The sequence below is a fragment of the Sinohyriopsis cumingii genome, chromosome 18 (assembly GCF_028554795.1).
Source record: "Sinohyriopsis cumingii isolate HCF-2022 chromosome 18, ASM2855479v2, whole genome shotgun sequence".
NCBI classification, from domain to species: Eukaryota; Metazoa; Mollusca; class Bivalvia; order Unionida; family Unionidae; genus Sinohyriopsis; species Sinohyriopsis cumingii.
Window position 1 is genome coordinate 20,021,823 of NC_142978.1, and position 23,492 is coordinate 20,045,314.

Here is a 23,492-nt window from a genome sequence, read left to right on the forward strand (position 1 = left end):
ATCTTGCCACAGACCGACCAGTTCGAACACAAACCTCTTAATACTGATCGCTTGGCGAGACAACTGTTAGTACCATTTTTATAAGTCTTTGGTATGACTCGGCTCGAACCGGCTACCTGCTGCATTCGACGTTCTAGCCACTAGGCCACCCAAGTTGAGATTTGCACACAATTATATTGCATTTACTAGGTAACAATTAAGCTTTGCCAATACATTTATTTTGTTTCTTGTACGGTTTATCCTTCTCATAAGAAACTTGTTCCTTCTTCATCTGGACAGCAACTGATCTAGCAGGTGCTGTTCTAGACCCTAACACTCCAAAACCAGACGCTGGCACCGGACCATTATATCTACATCAGACTGTACTATGTGCCGTACGACAGACATTCCTGGAAAATACTGCTTTTATCAGGATGCTCATCCTGATGGTTCTGTTTAGAGACAAACGTTTAAATATTTGTACCGAGTTTCGTAATGGTTGTTTGCCCAGTTTGGTACAGTACGCAGCTGTTAACATTTGCCCAGTTTGGTACTGTGTGCAGCTGTTAACAAGAGTTTCCTAATGAGATCATACATTAAGTTTGATTGTGAATGGCAGAAAAATGTCGCACGAAACCGAATTAATGTTTTCCCGAGAGCAAACAAATAAATGTTCGATGCACAGTGAAAGATTACCTTGATTTCATTTTATTACATCACTTGAAACAAATGACACTGAGCGAAATAGTTTCTTTCTCCCTTTATCTTAATCTTAGATGATAAATAAAATTGGAATCAAATAATTTTGGATGAAAAGTTTGATAGCAATTCTTTCTATTTCGTAGACTCTTACTTTATGTCCAAAATTCAGAATTTTACATAGAACTTTACCTACTAAGGTCTTCCAGACATACTATTTTCTCTTTCTGTCTAACCCATCATATGTTACTGTGTTTAGGCTCGAATAAACAGTCACAAAAGAAAGAGTGAAAACAACAAGCTTTCAAAATTTAACAAATAATTTATTTGCCTGGAAAACCATTTAAAAATAAAGAAAAGAACTTACGGTTTTAACAATCAAGCCCAAAAATAATCCAAGAATAATCCACGAATAAAGTTTTAGAAGTCCTAGTAATGAAATGCTCTAATGAATTAAAGTTCGAGTCCCGGCGAAAAATCCAAAATGGAAGGTGATGACGTATACTGTAACCTTTATGATGTTATATCGTTTTCAGTTCTTTTTTATTCCACAGTCAATAATATTCCGTTGTTTGAATTTCCGAATAAAATTTAAATAAATGTCTTTGTCCAATAATTCTGTATTATGACTCAAATGTTTCCAGGAAAAGGAATTAATCTTTTAGAATCAAAATAATTCGAATAAAAATTATAACTCCAAACTGCCACAACATATACTCTGCAGTGTAAAGAAAAAAGCCCAACTGAGATCTCTCTCTCTCTAAGCCTTGCTATTAAAGCAAACTAATGCGCAATTTCGGAAAGCCCAGAATTGCGAAATGGAGGCTATTCACATATAAACAAAATTCTGTAGCCCCATTATGACCTTGATAAAAAACAATCATTTTCTCTGAGAATAAAAAAAAACATGAAAAGATTGTTTACTTCTCTCACAGATTTCTAAATCAAGGTCGGGAACTAGGTCAGCTTTAGGTGTTTACAACTGAAGAGTCAAGAGTCAAGGTCAAACTATTTTCTGAAAATAATATCGAGTTCGTAGGAAACGAAACTACATTATTTGACATATAATGCAATTAAACATAATAAGACTTTAAAATTTACAAACAATTAACTTAAATCAAATATAAATTAACTCAAATATAAGCAACAAGCCATATTTAAAATATCACCAATATTGTGAAGGAATGCCAAATTTCTCACTGCATTTTTAGTGCAATATTTAAAAATTACTGCATTTGTATGGGAAAATACGAACGAGTGTTTCGAATGGAAATACTGCACGACCCTGGGAGTGTCGTATATCCATCCGACAAACGAGTTCATATTTTCCCATACACATGCAGTAACCTTTTCATTATATGCTGATTTATTTATTCTATCTAATGCTTAATTATATTAACAAAATGCACTACACGGAACAAAGTAACTAAATGTATCCCGCATTCCAAACTAAATACACAAGCGCATATTCGTCATTACACAACAACATTATTACTGCGCACATAACTCCGCCGAGATAAATCTGAACTTAGTCGCGAGCTCGACATAACTTTCGAAAGAAAATGGCGTGTCTAGTTAAAATTGAAATTTGGAGTCATATTGTGAATGAATGCGCATTGCAACAACTTTTCCACTTGATCTGGAATGAATAGATTTTGGTATTTTTTTTTTTTTTTCGATTCTACGAAATTTCGTGATAATGGACTGGATTTATATGTGACAATTCCACATGAAATACATGGGATTAAAGAAGTGAGGGAGAAGCCTGTTGACATCTGCAGATATGTTTCTGTTTCTGTCATTGAATGTTTGAAATCATAATATGGAAAAAATATGAAGTCTTTCAATTGTAATTATCAAAAACAGCCTATGGAATTTCATGTTTATTTCATTTTGAGTGCAGTAAGGAGGATGTAATTGCACTTATCATCGAAATTACAGTACAATTTCGAAATGTGTAATCAAGATTGAGAACCTAATACATGGCTCATGTAATTCGGATTTGCAGAACTAAGAAAGTATATTTTGAGGAAATTCAGGATGTAAAACTGTGAGTATATTTTTTTGCCATTCTTATAACCAGCTAAAGAAGACAGTGTATGACTTGTCACTTGTATGTTATTTGTAAGGGCACTTTCTTACGTCTGTTGTATAATGTAGCTAGCCTAAATCCGAAACATTGTATCAACGCGGAATGTGCCAAAGCAGCTGGTATGTTGCAGTCCACGAAACATCTGTTTTAGTTCATTCAGAAACAAATTTAAACAACCACAACGTAAAGCACCTCTTACGCGAGTGTACATAATTTCTTTACAAATCAAAAGTGCTGGCGTCTGCTTCCATTGTTTTTTTTACAATAGAAAGTAGTTCCTTTATACACGTGAATGCAATATGTCTATTTGCACGCGAGTTCAGTTTCGGGTAATATTGAACGATTCTGACTATGTAAAGTTAACGGAGAAAAAAATGAACATATAATAACACATTATATTCATATATATATATGTGCAGTTTTGTTTTAAAAAATAAATATGTTTTTGTAACAGATAAGATTCAGCTGCTTAAGTGAGAAAAAGATTTATTTTTTACCATGAACATGTATTGTTGCGGATGTTAAAAACAATACTAAATCTACGATTGAGACAATACCTAAACTGAATTGTCAAGCAGAAAAATAGATTTCTTAGAATTATTACAGTTCTGAACAATTTGGAGAGTATCAAATTTGATATCATGTGGAGTTTGCAAAATTTGATATAATGTGAAGTTTCTATAATTTTATACAATGTAGAGTAAGTAAAATTATATACAATGTGGAGTTTGTAAAAAAAATTACGATGTGGAGTTTGTAAAATTTAAGATGATGTGGAATTTGTATAATTTTATACAATGTGGAGTTGGTCAAATTTGATATAATGATGAATTTGTAAAATATTATACAATGTGGAATTGTACTATCAGTGTATGGCTATGTACATTTTTTGTGTGGAATGAGGCTTATGCCAGATAAAACTGTTGGAATGTCTAAATTACATTCTACCTAATATATTGCCATAGAAACTTACGTGTGTGATAGAATATTTTTAATGCCGCATAAAAGCAAACCAAGTAAAGCTACTGGTAGCTAAATCCTTAATCTTGCTAGGCATAACAAAAGAGTGAAAAATTACACAACAGGAAGCTTACAAAGTTAACTGAAACTACTAGTATAAGCATCAAAGATGAAATGCAAGAACAAAAAACACAAAAGAATGCAATAGTATGTCGTCTGCATTGCGGATAATTACAAACGAAATTATTCTTAACACGAAGACAACATATGCAATAACTACCGATATCAGTACCTGGTTTCATTAATTCGCAGCTAATACCAAATTGGAAGCGTAAAGAAACGTGCATCGTGGCCGCGTGAATAGGTGAATAACAAACAGTTCCATGTGATAATGCTTTCACGTTGTGAAACGTCAGCGCATATTTCTAAAATATGCAACTGTTTTAAGCTAAGGGTTGCAAAAGATCGAACAGATTTTGCCTCTCTTTTGTAAGCATCAAATAAGAGAGAACATAAGAGAATTGTTCCAATATTTTTCGATCTTTTGGGTTTTGTTTTCTCTTTGAATTTAATAGCGTAATTAAAACGCAATTTTTAAAAAAAAAAGGGACATTAAATAAGAACGTGTTCAAGAAAAGTAAATTTAATCCCGTTAGCAGAAACCATTATTATGAATCACCACCACAACCACCACCACCACCACCACCATCATCATCATCATCATCATCATCATCATCTTTATATAAAGATGATATCCGCAGTTTCAAATCGACGAAATCGAGCACAAACGGGGTGTCATTATCCTCGACCGCAGATGCCTACATGAGTAAGTACAGTACAGTGGTGCTAATGCAGGTACTATTTTCCTGAATTATTACACTGAGGGACTCACAATGTACCCAGAATGTCAGATTTATTTTGCATGCATTGTCAACTATCCAGTAATGTCCAAAAATGGGTTAGGACAGTCCGTTTAATAAGAGAGATGCAAAATATATCTACATCTTTTTTGAAAACAGTTTAGCTTTAAAAAAAAACACGAAGCAAAATAAATGCAAGCTCTAATGGTTCAAATCAAATTCAGAAGTTAGTAATTTTTGCTCAGTCTATCTACCCATCCATACATATATATATATATATATATATATATATATATATATATATATATATATATACACACACACACACACGCATATATATATATATATATATATATATATATATATATATATATATATATATATATATATATATATATATATATATATGCGTGTGTGTGTGTGTATCTATTTATTTATCTTATATTCATGTCGTCCTCTCCTGTGCATAATGGGAGTGATGCGTCCTCGAGCATGTCGTAAGATGCGAAATTGTGGAGGAATCAAGTTTGCAGTGAGTTGTGTCCTATGTTCTAGGGTGAGACAATCCTGGAAGTCTAATCCATCAGATAATCATGCCAAGCGTCATGGGTATTGTAAAAGACAGTCGCTTCCATTTGATTTCCATGTGTGTAAGGTCACTACACTCATTAGAAAAACCTGTTGTTGTTCTTGCAATGTTGCAAAGAACATAACCTCAGAAGGCAGTAGTTAATGTCATTTAAGGAAAGTTTATTGATTTGCTCATGTATACCACTCTGTGCAACCTCCACATCAGAAACTTAAAAATGATCATAAAGCTCTGTCCCCTAGTTGATCTTGGAGGCAATTTAGTAGCACAAAAAGGAAATCGTATTATTATTACATTATGAGAAAGCACACCAGAAAATAAAACCTAACTAATACCGTAAGACCTGCAATCAAAATGATATGGACTAACTTAAAAAGTGAATCGAAAGAGAAGACTTTTCCGAATCAGGGAAATTAGCTACGAGCTTGTATTTATTCAATGCATTGAAGAGAATCACAAGCTAACCATGTTATATTGAGTCCAACGAACTATTTCTAGACTTTTCGTGTGGATTCAGTAACCATAAAGGTATAGTCTATCATTAAATCAGATTGGAAACATTTTTGTTGTTGTTGTATGGTTTAACGCCATTTTTCAGCACAAGATAGGCTATACATGGCGGCCAGTATAATTGGTGGAGGAAGAACCCTGGAAAACCCCGGAAAGAACCACCGACCCACGAGAAGCTACTGGCAGGCTTTCTCACGTACCCACGTTAGCCAGCCTGAGACTCGAACTAACGCAGACAGAGGTGAGATGGCAGTGATCCGTAACGGTGAGCGCTTTAGACCACTCGGCCACTCGGCCACTTTTTAAAGGGGCGACTGTAAAGAAATAGCACAAAACAGCCATTTGAAGAAAGGTTATAGCATCACATGGAAGTATAACAAATCCACGGACCAATTCAACCCGTGTCTATTGGATCACCTACCTGGTTCTATCCAAGTTTTTGAAATATAGAAATTTCAGAGTTAAGGTGCCTGCTTTTCTGTCAGAAATTTACCCTCGCGATGTTGATCGAATGCGGGGTGTAGTATTGTCAGTCACACTATTCAACATAAAATTTCAAACATAGTGAAATTAGTATTGTCAGTCACACTATTCAACATAAAATTTCAAACATAGTGAAATTAGTATTGTCAGTCACACTATTCAACATAAAATTTCAAACACAGTGAAATTAGTTTTGTCAGTCACACTATTCAACATCAAAATTTCAAACATAGTGAAAAAAATTTTGTCAGTCACACTATTCAACATGAAAATTTCAATCATAGTCAAATTAGTATTGTCAGTCACACTATTCAACATAAAATTTCAAACACAGTGAAATTAGTTTTGTCAGTCACACTATTCAACATAAAATTTCAAACATAGTGAAATTAGTATTGTCAGTCACACTATTCAACATCAAAATTTCAAACATAGTGAAATTTGTATTGTCAGTCACACTATTCAACATGAAAATTTCAAATATAGTGAAATTAGTATTGTCAGTCACACTATTCAACATGAAAATTTCAAATATAGTGAAATTAGTATTGTCAGTCACACTATTCAACATCAGAATTTCAAACATAGTGAAATTAGTATTGTCAGTCACACTATTCAACATCAGAATTTCAAACATAGTGAAATTAGTATTGTCAGTCACACTATTCAACATGAAAATTTCAAACATAGTCAAATTAGTATTGTCAGTCACACTATTCAACATCAGAATTTCAAACATAGTGAAATTAGTATTGTCAGTCACACTATTCAACATCAAAATTTCAAACATAGTGAAATTTGTATTGTCAGTCACACTATTCAACATGAAAATTTCAAATATAGTGAAATTAGTATTGTCAGTCACACTATTCAACATGAAAATTTCAAATATAGTGAAATTAGTATTGTCAGTCACACTATTCAACATCAGAATTTCAAACATAGTGAAATTAGTATTGTCAGTCACACTATTCAACATCAGAATTTCAAACATAGTGAAATTAGTATTGTCAGTCACACTATTCAACATGAAAATTTAAAACATAGTCAAATTAGTATTGTCAGTCACACTATTCAACATCAGAATTTCAAACATAGTCAAATTTTTATTGTCAGTCACACTATTCAACATCAAAATTTCAAACATAGTAAAATGCCTTAATTTATCAAGTAGCTATATAGTATACATTGATAACTATTTGATCTGCTGCACATCAATGAGCTTAGATGCTATTGATCATCAGCTACAAGTATGCTTACATAGAATCCAGATAAAGGAACAATAAACCAGGTTACGGTCTACGAAATCTCAGTTTGTTTGTACGAACTTCTGTAGATCTCAGAGAATTCATCATGACCGCAAATTCTGTATTGATAATTCTCTGATCATTGCTGTGGAGGATATCAACCCATTTATACCCTATTGTTTACCATGGACTGACCCTTTTTCTACATATTATACGCACCAGGGATAAGTATAAAAAAGCCATGAAGATAACGTGATCGTAGCAAACATGGTTAGAAAGGGAGACCAGGAGACTACATGCCAAGAATAAAACTTAAGAAAGATCAAAACCTGACTGGCTCGACTGTATTAGCATCATCTTGTAAATATGTTATGAAAAGTATTGATCCAATACGCAGATGGGTTCTTTGACTTAGACTGGAATAAGGTGTACTTGTTTTTCAGAAAGAGACTATATTAAGGCAAATAAACTATCACTTAATACAAGGTGATGTAAATTGGCTCTTTAACATATTATCAAACAGTCCTCGAATCCAAAGATATTATCGATATTACCCAAACACACAACCTTGATCATCAAAGTATATTTCACTTTTGTATAGAAATCGATCTACTCTAGAAATAGTAAAATTCAATCTTGTTAATATTGAAACTTTGGTATTCCCAAATGAAAACTGTTCTTATGGAATCCTCTCAAATAATATTTGGTCTTTGCAAATTCAAAATTTCTCAATTAGTACTTTCTGTTTTCTGATGTAATCAGATTTTTCTGTTTAAGATATTAGTACGTAGACAGTTTATAATATAGGAACAAAGTACTAGCATCTGTTACAACACTTTAAGGCACCACATCAAGAAGGTTACCGGATCAATGCCCCATTTGTACCCTTCAAATTATAATCGTACGTAATTCTTTGAACTACATTGGAACTTCCCACATATAAGGTTTTGTCATCTTATTAGATTCCATTTCCACAAAAAAAGCTTTGTGAAACATGACATTTTAGAAGTTCTTTATGATAATTCTTACAGAAACATAATGTTCTTGTACAATCTGGAAACTAAAGGATTGCCATCGGCTACTGCCTAGTCACCTTGCTATTAATGGCAGCAAAAGAGGAAATAAAAACAAAGCTGACTTGCAATTATAGTTAAAGAATGGAAGTCTCTGTATTCTAACATAACATATTATATTGATCAGGTTGATCTTCCTACTAAGCAAAGTATGAGGAACGAAAATTCCACAAACAAACTTGTGACATCAAACCCATCACTGTAGACTGGCATTCAGCATATATAACAAATCCCAGAGATTAGAAACTCTTGTGTATATCTAGTAACAGACATTCATATTTACCATTTGCATACCGCCTGGAAGGTGAAATTTGAATAGAGTTTATAACTTGCCAGTGCCTATTGACATGATAATACATTCCTGCCGATTGTGTTTATTTTCACTCCAAGAGAATGTCATCTCCATGAAGACTACAATATAATGTAGTAATATAATTCAACCTTGGACTTTCTGAAACAATTCGGATCTAATTGCAAAGTTTGTCTGTATGTTTACGGATGTTACCTTGTTTATTTTAAACTTTAGTTGTATATACAATTTCAATAATTTATAAACTTTTATCTTTTAAATGTATAACCTGATGTTTGTGACAACGTTTGAAGGCATTATTTTCAAAGGTTTTGCTACGTCTACACATTTAAATTTTCAGAACCTGACTTGTAATTGGCAACATATAGCTGGTATTTTTCTGACGCGCTGTTTACCTATAGTACAAAAACTACTAATTTCACACCATTATATAGTTATCTGACTATTCAGCTGTATGTTATATATATATATATATATATATATATATATATATATATATATATATATATATATATATATATATATATATATATATATATCAGCATTACCTAATAATTATAATTTGGTTTCCGAACACTGATCGCCTCAGACGGCTTACATGCATGTGGAATATAATTCAAAGATTATTATGACACATATTAATTAAGAACTTTCCATAAACTGAAATTTTTTCCACGTATCACTGCATTACATTATGTCTTATTTGTTGTTATTTTCAAGTAATTGCTGGTATTGGATTTATTACCTGCAGTCAAGGCTAGCGGACGAGTATACAAAGGTAGGATAAAATCAATGCTTAGAACATAACTGTCAGGAAATGGTGGAAGAAGGATGGTACAAAAATGCTCCCTGGCTTTTGTATTTTGTAATTGCTGTTGCTGTGGCAGAGAAACCAGTATTAAATCTGATGGGATTCCTGCCAATGACGGGGAACGTGTGGTCAGGAGGAGGCGCATGCCTTCCGGCCATGCAAATGGGCATCGATCATGTAAACGCACGGGAGGATATCTTACCCGATTACAATCTCAACCTCATTTGGAGAGATACACAGGTATGTTTTGAATTTTATAATTTTCCGAAAGTAATTAAATGAAATGGAAAAAAGTCTTCACGTTTAAAATCAACGAAGTTTTAAAAACTTTTCTTAAAATATATTCCAATTTGTCAGAATTGAAAACCGTTCGGTAATTATATTTTTCGTAAACTCATTCAGTCCAATGTATTTGGCCTCCTTGCATGTTTCCTTGCACCTATCCATTCATTCATTCATCCATCCATTCTTGCCAATATTAGGTAAATGAAAGTATGAATGTATGCAGTTTGTGAATGAAAAAAAAAAATAACTCCCTCTTTCTCTGTCTGTCTGTCTCTCTCTGTATCTCTCTTTATCTCTCTGTCTCTCTCTCTCTCTCTCTGTCTCTCTCTCTCTCTCTCTCTCTCTCTTACCAGTTATATTTAAGGTTAACAAACATCGAGCCAGTTGGTTAAAAACACGATTAACTAACTCAATTGCTGTATAGCAGAGTGCTACTTAATCCAAAATATGACTAGTCATAGTTTGCATCCCTCCATACTTAACGATCGAGAAAAAATAGAGCAACCGTTTGCATGCGTACTCTAATAGGAAAAGAAGGATTTTGTTTTCGCGACCATGAAGATGCATGTATATTTCAAGTTCGATTTTGTAACCTAGAAAATTATTATTTGGTGACGGAAATTTGATTCAAATCCTTTCATTCATGTGCACGACATTTGAAACATTACGGTCTTTAACACTTCATGGGTGGTTTTCAATTTTTTTCTTAAAACAAAACCTTAAATGATGTAAAAGATAGAGTCACCTCTGCATATGTAATTCTAGATGGACATTATATAATATATACAAATACAAGAAAAGTGAACAAGAAAAGTGTTTGGATAGACGGAACGTCGAACAAACTATATATATATATATATATATATATATATATATATATATATATATATATATATATATATATATATATATATATATATATATATATATATATATGTGTGTGTGTGTGTGTGTGTGTGTGTGTGTGCAAATAAACCAATTTTCGGATGGACAAAGTTCTCATAAACATATCCTGTTTACGAATAGATTATTCCCATTTTAGGAATCGCTGGAGTTTGGGAGTTTCGCTGGTATCTGGATGATAAGAAAGATAGGAAATTATGTAGATGCCGTCACTTATAAAACTCTTTTGTGGAGTTAAAAATCAGCCCTTTCAAGACATTTTTTCCTACAAAGATAATCACCGACTGGGCATTACGTTCGGCGTTTTGACAATGTGAGAGATTATTTCATGAGACTGGGTAGCATATTTATACAATTCAAGACAATTCATAAAGGCAACTGACTTGTATTTGAAAATTATAAATGTTCATTCTCAGAATTATTTAACGAATTGAATGCAGTCAATTCCATGATAAAAATATATTCCCACGGTATTCATTTGAATGCTATGAAAGGCGCGTTTCAGATTTAAGATCTAAAAGATTGTGTCTATTGTTAAGTATATTTGATTTAATTATATCTGATTTAATTGTTTGTAATTATTAAAATCTTTGTATTTTTAAAAAAAGTTTCATTATATGTCAAAATAATCTAGTTCTGTTTGCTAGGAAATTATACAATTTTAGAAAATAATTTGACCTCGACTGTTCGTTTTAGTAAACACCAGATATTGTCCTGGATCCTGACCTTGACTCAAAGTTAGTGGTATTTTAAAATGATTCATTCTTGTTGAGGTCATGATGGGACTACATGGTTTAAGCACAATCATGTGACCCCACCCCTGTTCGATTTTGCAACTGCGTTTTAGAATACAATACCTTTGTTTTGGAGAGATATTCTCAGTTGGGCTTTTACACTGGAAAGTGTTGTGTCGTTTGGAGTTTGTCAAATTAGTTGGATTCAAAAGTATTAATTCTTTTTTTTTTCTCCTGGAGATATACCTGTGCTCATACGAAATTCATTAACAAAGACAGCTCATATAAAATTTTATTCGGATTTCCAAAACCGGAGTGATATTTTTTGTTTCTAAACAAACTGTAGACTTCAACACACTACATGTTACAGCATACGTCATCATCTTCCATCTTGGATTCTTCGTCGCGACTCGAACTTGAAATCATCAGAACATTTTATTATTAGGAATTCTAAAATTGTATTCGTGGATTATTCTTTGATTATTTTTGGATTTAATTCTTAAAACCGTAAGTTCAAATATTTGTCTTTCTTACAGTATTTTCCCAGGGAAATAAATTATTATATTTTCAAAGATTGTTGTTTTCACTCTTTCTTGTGTTACTGTTTATTCAAACCTAAAGACGTTACATAAGAATTTGGGGCTCGTCCAAGGGATTATTTTGAGTTTGCTAGAATATTTCAGAAATTTTTTTTTTTTTGAAATTTGAATTCCCCATGTGTTCCAATGTTTAATGAACTCTGCAAGCGGTTTCTACATTTTCATCAAAAGTAGAAATATTTCTTTCAAATCCTACCCAGGAACAATTACATCTTTTCAAAAGAGATGAATTGATTCAACTTACCAGAAAATTCCTTTTTTTCGAGAAAAAGTCTACCCTAACGAAACAAAAACTCAAAAATCTTTTGGTTCCGTACTTTTTAGAAAGAACGTTTTGGATAAAAGTGCTTTGGTTTCGATCAGAAAGTCTGTATCAGACTCTGACACCAAAGTAAAGGAATTGAAATTAAAATACAAGATGGAATTGGAGTTGAGGAAGCTGTAGCTTCAGAAAGAAGAATGACAAAATCAAATGCATTTACAAGCAGAAGAAAAGGAGAAAGAAAGACAAGTGCAGTTACAAGAAAACCAGATGCAGTTACAATGTGAGAAAGTGGAGAGAGAGAGAGAGAGAGAAAGAGAGAGAGAGAGACAGGAAAGATAGAAAGAAAAAACGATGCGAATGCAGTTAGATAAGAAATAAAGAAAGAAAGAAAGAAAGACAAATGCAGTTACCAAAGGAACAAATATAGTTACAGCAAGAAGAAATACATTTACAGTTGGAGGAAGAGAAACAAGAGAGGAATATCAATGTGGAATGAAAGAAATGGAACTGGCAAGTGAAAAGCACATTCATACTTCAAATCCAAATTTATGCAAAGAACATTAGTTTAGTGCCCCCTTTTAGAGAAGAAGCTGACAAATATTTTACTCGTTTTGAAAAAGTTGCGGAAAATTTGAAATGGCCAAGGGAGCATTACACTCAGCTATTACAATGTGTACTCACTGGTAAGGCTAGTGATATTTACAATTCACTGTCAGTTCACCAAAGTGGTAACTATGACGTGGTTAAAGAATGCATCCTAAAGTGTTATGAGTTAGTCCCTGAAGCTTATCGGCAAAAATTATGAAACTATAGAAAAGAAGCTGGACAAACTCATGTCGAATTTGCTAGAGAAAAATAGCAGTTTTCGATAGGTGGTGTTCTTCTAGTAAGGTTAATAAAGATTATGAAAAGTCTCAGACAACTCATATTGGTTCAAGAATTTAAGAACTGTGTCCATAGTGACATTAGGGTTGATCTTGACAAACATAAGATCGAAACCTTGGAAAATGCCGCTCGTGCCGCTGACATTTATGCTGTAGCTCATAAAGTTTATTTTGTAAATAAGACTTCTACTCAACAGTCTTCTAGCAGAAAAGTCTTTCAGCCATATAAGCCCTTTTAATACTCAAACTAGCACAACTTCTAAACATCAAACGTCAGAGAAGCTTGATTCAAGATCATTGTCTCTTCCTACATGTACCTATTGCAAGGGAAAATGACAATTTATTTCTGATTGCTACAAATTGACAAATATGCATCAAAACCATACAGATCTATTCCAAATGCTCATATTTCTAAGAGGTCAAGGTCACGGTGATGAATTGAAAGCAATACATTTGTTTGGTCTAAAAAACACTAGTCTGATATTATTATGGAGAATTATGAATCATTCATATTGAAGGGTTGTAAATCACCCTTGGATGATTCGGCCAATCATATCCCTATTAAATGTATAAGGGACATATCTGCTTCTCAGAGTCTTTTAATGTCAGGTACTTTGCGTTTTTCTGAGAAGTCTTCTTGTAATGAGAGTGTTCTTATTCAGGGAGTAGAGTAAGGCCTTAGTAATGTCTCATCAGACTTAGTCTCATGACCCGTGACAGTCGGAACAGTGTAAGTTTTACCCGCTGAGGGCATTCATGCAATAGTAGACAATGACTTAGCTGGAGCCAAGGATGTGGTTAATCCACTTGTAACTGAGAAGCCTTGCTTGGATCCGAAAGTCGATCCAATTGGAAAAGAATTCCTTGATTTATTCCCAGCTTGTACAGCTACCAGAGCTATGGAAAAGAAAGCTCTTGAGAATGATGTTGATAAGGAAAGCATTCCTTTAGCTGGCCCATGTATTGGTCAGGATTTTTATGAGGTCCCTTTTACTCCTCGTTTGGATCAATCAGATGTATTGATCACAGTGATTCTCTTTTAACGACTCATTCTTTTTGTTCTAATCACGGTGATAAACGACAATCACTTGTCGTTGAACAGGAAAATGATCATGAGACCTCCTGTTTGTTTCAAAGGGCCATTAGTGAAACTGAAGCTACTGAAGTTCCGGTCTGTTATTTCATTAAAAATGGAATTCTTCTGAGAAAATGGAGGTCTCCTGAGGTACCTGCTGCTGATGAATGGTCAGTGAACTATCAAATTGTAGTTCCAAAACGTTACAGACAGACAACACTGAGTCTGGTACATGAGACTGTATTGGTTGGTCACTTAGGGATTAATACATCTTAACTCACTTCTATTGGCCAAATATCAAAAGTGATGTTGTTAAATACTGTAGATCTTGTCATTCTTGTCAAATGATACGAAAACCCAATCAGAAAATACCTAAGGCTCATCTACAACATATTCCTGCCTTTGACGAACCTTTTAGTAGAACTATGGTATATTGTGTTGGTCCCTTACCTAAAACCAAGTCAGGTAACCAGTACCTGTTAACCATTATGTGTTGGTCAACAAGGTTTCCAGAGGAAATTCCAATGAGGAATATAAAATCTAAAACAAGCAAAAACTTTGATAAAGTTATTCTTTTACACAATCTGGCATTCCCAAATCTGTCCAATCTGATCAGGGCTGAAATTTCATAACTGGTATTTTCCAGCAAGTTATGTACGAATAACGTACCCAAGATTTCAAATCTTCTGCCTATCACCTTGAGAGGCAAGGGTCATTATAATGATTCCATCAGACTTTAAAAAATAGTATTCGATCATATTGTTTTGATACGGGTAAAGATGGGGATGAATGCATTCATTTGCTGTGAGGGAATCAGTTCAAGAATCTGTATGTTTCAGTCCCTTTGAACTAGTTGTTGGACACTGTGCGTGGACCATTGAAGGTATTGAAAGAGAAACTTCTTTCTAATGACGACTCTGAAATTAATCTTCTTGATTATGTTTCTAATTTTAAATATAAGTTGTCAAAGGCTTGTGAGGTCTCAAGCGAAAATCTGCAACTAGGTGTTGACCTGGATCCTGACATTGATTCAAAGTTAGAAGTAGCCACGTAAATAAGTTCTATTTTTATTTTAAAATGATTAGTTGCTGTCCAAGTCATGATGGGACTACGTGGTTTAAGATGTAAACAATTTCATTCACAAAACTACTTTAGTAATCTAATATGCTATAATTTAGGCGCTCTATTTAAGTGAGATTAGCCTCCAAGAATATTTAGATGCATACTATTGTAAGCATTCAATTCCCTCAGTTTTTCTTTTGCTTGAAACATCTACCTCTTCTTACACCGAGTTTATATTTGCTCATATTAATACTAATATATGCAAAGACTAAATACATAATGTTCAAGCATCGATACAGTCATAATCAAACCAATCGGCTATGTTTCTCCTTTGCGAAATAGAGAATGACATAATCAATGTTTACATGTAAAAGTCACATAGCCCCTGTATGTCCTTGATAAGAGCCAATCATTTTAGTCTTAGAAAAAGTTGTTTACTTGACCCTCAATCAAGGCCAGGAACTAAGTCAAAAATAGAAACAATTGTTTCTATTATTAGGTATCTAAGGAAAACTCAGATCCAACTGAATTTTCTGGAAAATATAAAATTCCTAGTAAACAAAATTACATTATGTTGACATGTAAAGAACATAAAAAGACTCCAAAACCCTCAAACAATCAAAACAAGCACAACTTAAATCAAATATAAATTATATCAAATATATGTAACAAGAAAGATAAATATATTTTCGACACTGAAAGAAATGCTTATCACGCGTTATCTATAAATTAGTATCAAAATGGTTACGTACAATTTGTAATGTCGGGAGTTCATGAACATCTAACAAATGAAACAATTCATCCGCCGAACATTTCATATCTTTATTTTAATATGCCGAAAAATTCTAACAAGTAAAACCAGATTTGTCCAATGTTTTATTCTCATTTGTCCGAAATTAATGCAGAAATAGAAAATCAAAATTCGAAAGTTTGCTATTAGAGCCATCTTCTACAAACTTTTCGTGTGTGGGACTGTTACAATTCCAGGACAGAATTCCAGGTCCAGCCTCACATGCTTACCATCCTTCTTGGAATTTTATCATTTTAATCTTAGGGATCAGAAGCTTTCTCCGGTCAGCGATCGCCATGGAAAATTTCTTTCGGATACAATAATTTGCATCAGTCGGCCCAATTTGCATTCTCCTCACAATCTCTGTAACCTTAAAGTAAAGTTATCCAAAATATTTTTCTTTCATGCAAAGACGCTTTTATGCACTGATATGTACACACTCAGCTTAATCTTTTAATTAAACACTGACTTATTTGAAATTTGTTGACCATAAATTGACTTAGCTTAAATTTCTTTTGCTAGGTCGTCTCATACATGTACTCCGTTACATTGGCAAAGTTCCGGTTATTACACATGCTTTGCCGCTGCATATTTATCGTGCATGCTTTTATGTAGATTTTGTAATTGTTAATACCGGTCATAAACTATTCCAAATGAAGGATTAATGAACCTGCATTGTCACCGCTTTTGCATACCTTTTCATCGTTACTCTCCTTGCCATGAAAACTGATCAAAAGCTTCTTCAATCCATATTCAAAATGACTGACCGTTTTCTATAATAGATCCAACGTGAAACGCTTCGTATCCGTAAAAAGAAATGATTGCGTTTATCTGTTGTAAACAGACAATACTATATGCGTTTGTGAGAAGGCGTGCCGCCTAAGTGTAATGATACATAGGCTCTTGTAACATTACTGACAGACGAATGTCAAACACAGCCCTGTAAAGCAGGCTGAAATACTAGTTTCTATATTTTAAATAGTCTCAACTTCAAACAACATTGAGTTAGCATTTTTGATTGATACTGAAATGTATATAAAGTTTTTAAAAAATATAAGAGGAAACTAAGCAGGAAATGTGTCCAGGATTACAAATACGAGAGAGACCACATTTCACTTACCAGAGGTGTTATTCCTGGAGTGCGCTCGTGTAAACATGAAGCTCAGGAACTTCTCCTGTTTAAGGTGATAGCTTTTACGTTAGAATGTGTATAGAGATAGGCAAATTAATATTGCTACTTTTCTAATATAACCAGTTACGTTTCTTTCTCGTAAATATTCGGTTATGTGGCTACGTGATGCATAAAAGGTTCCAATGTTATTCACGTAATATATATCCTACTATATAATTCGTCTGATTACAATTCGTACTTTATTATTCTTGGTTTATGTCCGTTATATTTAATTTCGATTTATAATTGACATGCGATACAACAGAACTGGTGCCAATACAATGTCCTTATCACATCCTTTGTGTACTTTCACGGTACCGATGAGTAAAGGACGTTCGAAAATGCAACTGAAATCGTATTATGTAATGTCCTTCTCTTTGCAGCATAAAGTGCTATCAACAAGAGAATCAGCTAAGCGTCAGAAGCAACTCATTATTTTATGAACTATGGAATGTATCTGGTGGTATGGTAAATACCACATTTATCAAAATTAAAATTGCTGATTTAAGGAAAATAATTACCAGGCCCTTCCAAAAAAAAAAACAATAATGGAGTTTTTCAGAAGACGCATAAGCATGGGTATATGATACACAACAATTCGCTTGAACCCTAACTATTTAAATTTTTGTCTATGTCCTTGCACATATACCAGTGGCAGTAACAAAATAGGCTCATGTAAGATTGGAATTTGTAAAACTGATTTCTCGTACTGGAGTCTGTGTTTGCAGAATACCTTTGTGACACAAAGTGTCGCTTTGCAGAAAACCTTTCTGACACAAAGTGTCGCTTTGCAGAATACCTTTCTGACACAAAGTGTCGCTTTGCAGAATACCTTTCTGACACAAAGTGTAGCTTCAGTTTTGTCTTCAAAGGAGACATAATTTGTAATTCATTATTATATATATAGTTATAAATATATAATTTTAACTGGAATGAAAATAAGTCAATCACATCATCTGATCTTTTGTGATATGGTATGCCAAGCAGAAATTCTCTCTTTGATGTTTATAGAGATGTGTGAACTCACTCTTAATTCCACTTAATTCATCAATATTTATACTGTTTTGGGTCGCTCCAATAGAACATGTGATACAATTTGTATAGAGAGTTTACAGAGAGAGAGAGAGAGGGAGCACGTTACGTGAATTTCCTCCCGATTTCTCTAAGAAAATAATTTGTTGCTAAAAGTGTGTGTAAAAAATCTTAGTTTGAAGTCAGTTAAGTCTATGACTTTTGGTTACATTGTGAGGCAAGAGGAAAAGCCTATTCCATTCATTCTCAATTAAATTTACAAATTGAATCTGCCTCATTATTTCCAATGAGTGTTTTATAAATTCTTCTACTGCCCTTTATATTCATTATTCTGCAAATTATAGAGGGGAACATACATGGCTATTCCAGATCAACACTTATATCCGATTTACTTCTGTTGATTTTATGGCACCTGAAATCCCCCCACATTCCAGGAAATTAGTATGTATTCCAACTTAATTACGAAACTTATCAAGATTCATCCACAAACCGTCTTCTTTTACTACATCATTTGTATGGAAGGTCCCATTTATTTCCATCGTTTATGCATTACTGTAGAATTAATTTACAAAATAATGATAATGTGATTAATCCATATTTGTGTTTGAAGGAGCACATTTTGTGCAACAATACATTTATGTTATTTTATGTAAGCTGAAAATATATCAATCCAAAACTCAATATACAAACTCTTTTACAAAAATCTATTCCGAATTATTCTATATTTCAGAGACGAGCAAATAAAATGTTTATCTTGCCGGTCTCGAGATTTACCATTCATCTGATCCGGGCAGTCTTAATATAGATTCCATAAATGTATTGATATTAATCATTATAATCCCTATTGATAGTCTGTAATAGTTACTTTTCGTTTAATTCTGTCTCTTGCCCCACTCAAAATACCTTATAAGATAGAAAAAGTAGTTTCTGGAGCACTATATGAGCCGGACTTAGTAAACTCGTTAGTAAAAATAAGTACGTTTAATAACTCATTTTATGAACAAGGGATTGTGTAGCTCTGTTGAATATCTTATGCCAAGGTAAATAATTAGGATGAATCTCAATCTAAATGGTGTTCTTGGTAATATTTCATTTTATTATCTGTTCTACTTCCAGTCCAGATTAATTTTGCTATTTGATAATTATACTATGGGCTGATAATTAAGCGTTTTGATAAATGAGATAAATTGCTGATTACAATGAATTTTCTGAGCCATCAAGAGTGAATGCAGTGTCAATCGGCATTTTGTCACATAAGATATTCTATAGAATATGTATGCTTTCCTTCAATATTACGGATTCTTTCTGATATTATTGGATAATAGCTCTGCTCATAGAAGGAAAGCAATGGGCAGAGAAATAACCTTGTCTGCTGCCATTGCTAATGTCCAACCAAGTTAAACTTTGTCCAACTACAATAATGCATGACTTTTAAAGCCGCATTAACCAAATTTTAAAACATCCAACAAAATTTACCAATACTTTACCTATGAAAGGCAATGCAACAGATTCACAAGCTTTCCCAAGTCAATTAAGAGAGGATATCCAGATATGTTATATTTTAGCAGCAGACATGTGATGATATGGGTTATTTACCCATTACATATTGACCTGGTGAAACAAAGCTGATCTTTAACAATACTTGCTTGAAGAACCTGGTTTAGTCTGTAATAAATGCTTATGCAATTTTGTACGCTACATTAAGTATACAGACGGTCTCCAATTCTTCAATTGCTGTTTTGGTTTGTCCCCTTGTTGAAGACAAGTGACCGTACCTTCCTTTCAGTTGATCAAAGGTCTTCAGAATCATATGAAAAATGAATTGCCCTTAAATAATATGGGCCATAATCTATCCAAAAGAAAATCTATCTGATCCTAGGCTTTTATTATTATTATTATTATTATTATTATTATTATTATTATTATTATTATTATTATTATATGTTAATTCAATTAAGGCTAGAGGACCATTCGAAGATTCTGTCTGTGCAGTTTAGGAATATCCCTATAGTTATAGGGAAACTCGAGATTGACTGGATCCACCTCATGATATATGGCTTCGGATTGCCAGTATACGTTCCATTAGCTTTTAACTGATTAAGCATCATTTTACCTAAATATTTTCTATTTTCCAAATTAAACATTTATTCGAATATTCCATTTCCTTCTTTAATCCAATTTTTCCTTGATTGTATTATCACGCCTTCCACATTTTTCATACTAATTTATTAGTTTTTTTTTAATTTGTTCCAAAAGAATTAATTTCATGAACAAACAATTTCGCCATTGAGGTTTCCTGTCTTATTTCAAAGGATGAGTAAGATATGATTTTGCCCCAAATTTATAACAATAACATTTTAAATAAATTGATCAATGACACAGAATACCACCTCAGAAGCTGGAATTTCATCAAAATCTGATGTTTGATGGACCAAATATATTGACATCTGCAATTATGAATTCTATCACAAGACAGATGTACAATTTGTCATTTAATGTTGAGTTATTAACTTTCCCAAACGTTTTATGTTTATCAGTTTTTTTTAAAAGCCAAAATCACTAAAATTTTGAAAGATTGTTCTGTAGCTGGGTTCCTTTACAATTTCTACCACTGCTGTAGAAAGATAGTATGATATATTAGAAATTTCTAATCTGGCTTGCCTAAATGGGTTGCTTTTACTCTAAGTGTTTCTCTTTGTACCAATATTTGTCTTGCAAAATATCAAGCAAAGAAAATATGTTCCGTACATATTTCATGAACCATTGCTCTCGCCTGGGATAATTCAGGGCGTTATAAGTACATATATCAAATTCAAGATCCATGACTAAGTTAAACTCACACTTAATAATCACATAAAACAGACCGCTCCTGTGGCCTACTGGTTAGAGCGTCCGCCTCGGATGCGGTAGGTCGTAGGTTCTATCCCAGGCCTAGTCATACCAAAGACTTACAAAAATGGTACTAACAGCTGCCTCGCTTGGTGCTCAGCATGAAGAGGTTAGTGTTAGAACTGGTTGGCCTGGTGTCAGGATAATGTGAATGGGTTGGGACATCATGCTACATGTCTGCGGCGTGATGCCCCAGTACTAGACATAACTATAAACTGTCACGGTGCAGACATCGTAGCGATATGACTTATTTTTTTGTAAAGCTACGTTAAAAATCCAGATCACACACACACACACACACACACACACACACAATAACAGATAAAGTCTGGTACATCTTTTCTTTTTTTTGAGCAAAACTTTAGATTATCGCGATTAAGACCGTAAATATTAATCAGAGAAAATCTATAATTTTCTACAATACATCTAGAATTATTTATTGTATTACCAGCATTGTCCCTCTTGGTTCTTTGAATGGTGAATTGAACATTATTATTTAGTGGGATTGCCAACCCTATCGAATTTAATGAAAAAGAATTGAAAGCACATAGCTTCAAGGTGATGTTATGTAATTTTCCAGTTCAAAACTAAAATGGCTGTCTTGACGAAAATATATGTTGTATTTCTTTTGTTTAAAGTAGTGCAGAGATCACTTCTCTAATCCCTAACAATTCATGGTTACAATCTTTAATTTGTCATTCATGTTACAACAAATATAGATTTTGAAGTGTAAAATTTAGTTGACCAAATACAATTGCAGATAAAACCCAGATGACACAGTTGGATATGGTTTGCTGATAAGGTTTTGCGTCTAAGTTAAGTGCTTTGGATATGTAAAATTCTTTAATTGTAATCGAAGTCTACAAGCTAATGGTAATACTGTAGATCATAATTGGAGGAAATATCGGAAAAGATTAACGAAAATAAACAAAATATAATTATCTATGATAATAGGAAAGATAATAAAAAGAAAAACACAACATGAGTTTTTCATTTAAAAAAAAGTGACGTAAAAATCAAAATTGAAGAAAGCAAAGGAAAACCAACTTGACAAGAATGAAATAAATAGAAATAAAACAATAGTAAGAAAAACATTATCAGCTATTCTTATGAGTGATACTATATTTGAAAACAAATAATAATGTGTGTAAAAAAGCTCAAAGTTGACATTGAGCATCCAGTGGCCATTATGCGAAAACTTACTCGCGATATGTGCAAAATATCACTCAAAAATAGGTAACACAATCGCCCGAACCGCATTAGTCTAAGGAAGTATTTTATATATTATTACACTGTAGATATACTTCCCCCTATTCCATTTTGCAGCGGGGTTTACTGGAAGCTTCCGAACTGACGGTACTAATTCAGCTCCAAATATAAAACCTTGCAAATAAGATGTTATTAAAAGTTTAATAAATTTGAATTTTTGAATGTTCATGATCAAGCCTACGTTTTATCTGTATCCTTGATGACATCTTCTGTTTAGAGAAAACTATATTAATACATTCTTGATCAACATGTTTTCAGTTCTTTACCAAAGAGTCAGATGCTAAATTTAGTAATGAGTTTGCCAAACTCATCTGCAAATTGGACGTGGACAATAATGGCGGCCATACATGGATGCTACTGAGGTAGCTCTGTAAAACTGGTAGTTATCTGTTATTATTTTTGCAGTGAAATGATTCACAATTGTATTATGTATATCTTTTCTTTTTAACAACTGGTACGTGAAGTTAATTACGTTTTGTAATTTGTATTCATATTTTAAATTGAACAGAATGTATTTAGTTAGATTTTGCCTAGTCTGTTAAGCTGTTAAGAGCATAAAAGTACATAGGATCTATACATAGATGTTGACGCATGTGTTGACAGTTACTAAAAACAATCTTACTAATAAGACTTAATTACGTCCTTAGTTTAATTTTTCATGGGCTGATGGAGTTTAGACGATTCTAAATGAATGCAGCAATTTCCCATGGGATGAGCTAGGTCACATGCATATGCAAGTTTAAGGCAAAACGAGTAATAACATCCGCTACGTGTTTACTCGCAGTAGAATGAATATATACGGGAACCCCAGATAAATTAGATTCATTCCGATTTTGGAGTCATCCTTATTTCTTGTGTTCCTGTTGCAGGTCTACAGGAATGCTTTTTGTTGTGCTTAGATAGTATACGAGAGAAAAAACA

General features: G+C 33.2%; 1 protein-coding gene across 1 annotated transcript in view; it reads left to right on the plus strand.

The window, feature by feature from the left end:
• Positions 1–9,619: 9,619 nt before the first annotated feature.
• Positions 9,620–23,492, plus strand: part of LOC149776182 (gamma-aminobutyric acid type B receptor subunit 1-like) — a 99,457-nt gene continuing 85,584 nt past the window's right edge. The window contains exon 1 of the mRNA XM_089942613.1: positions 9,620–9,853. Coding sequence (XP_089798739.1) covers positions 9,620–9,853 — 234 coding nt within the window. The remainder of the gene's footprint in view (positions 9,854–23,492) is intronic.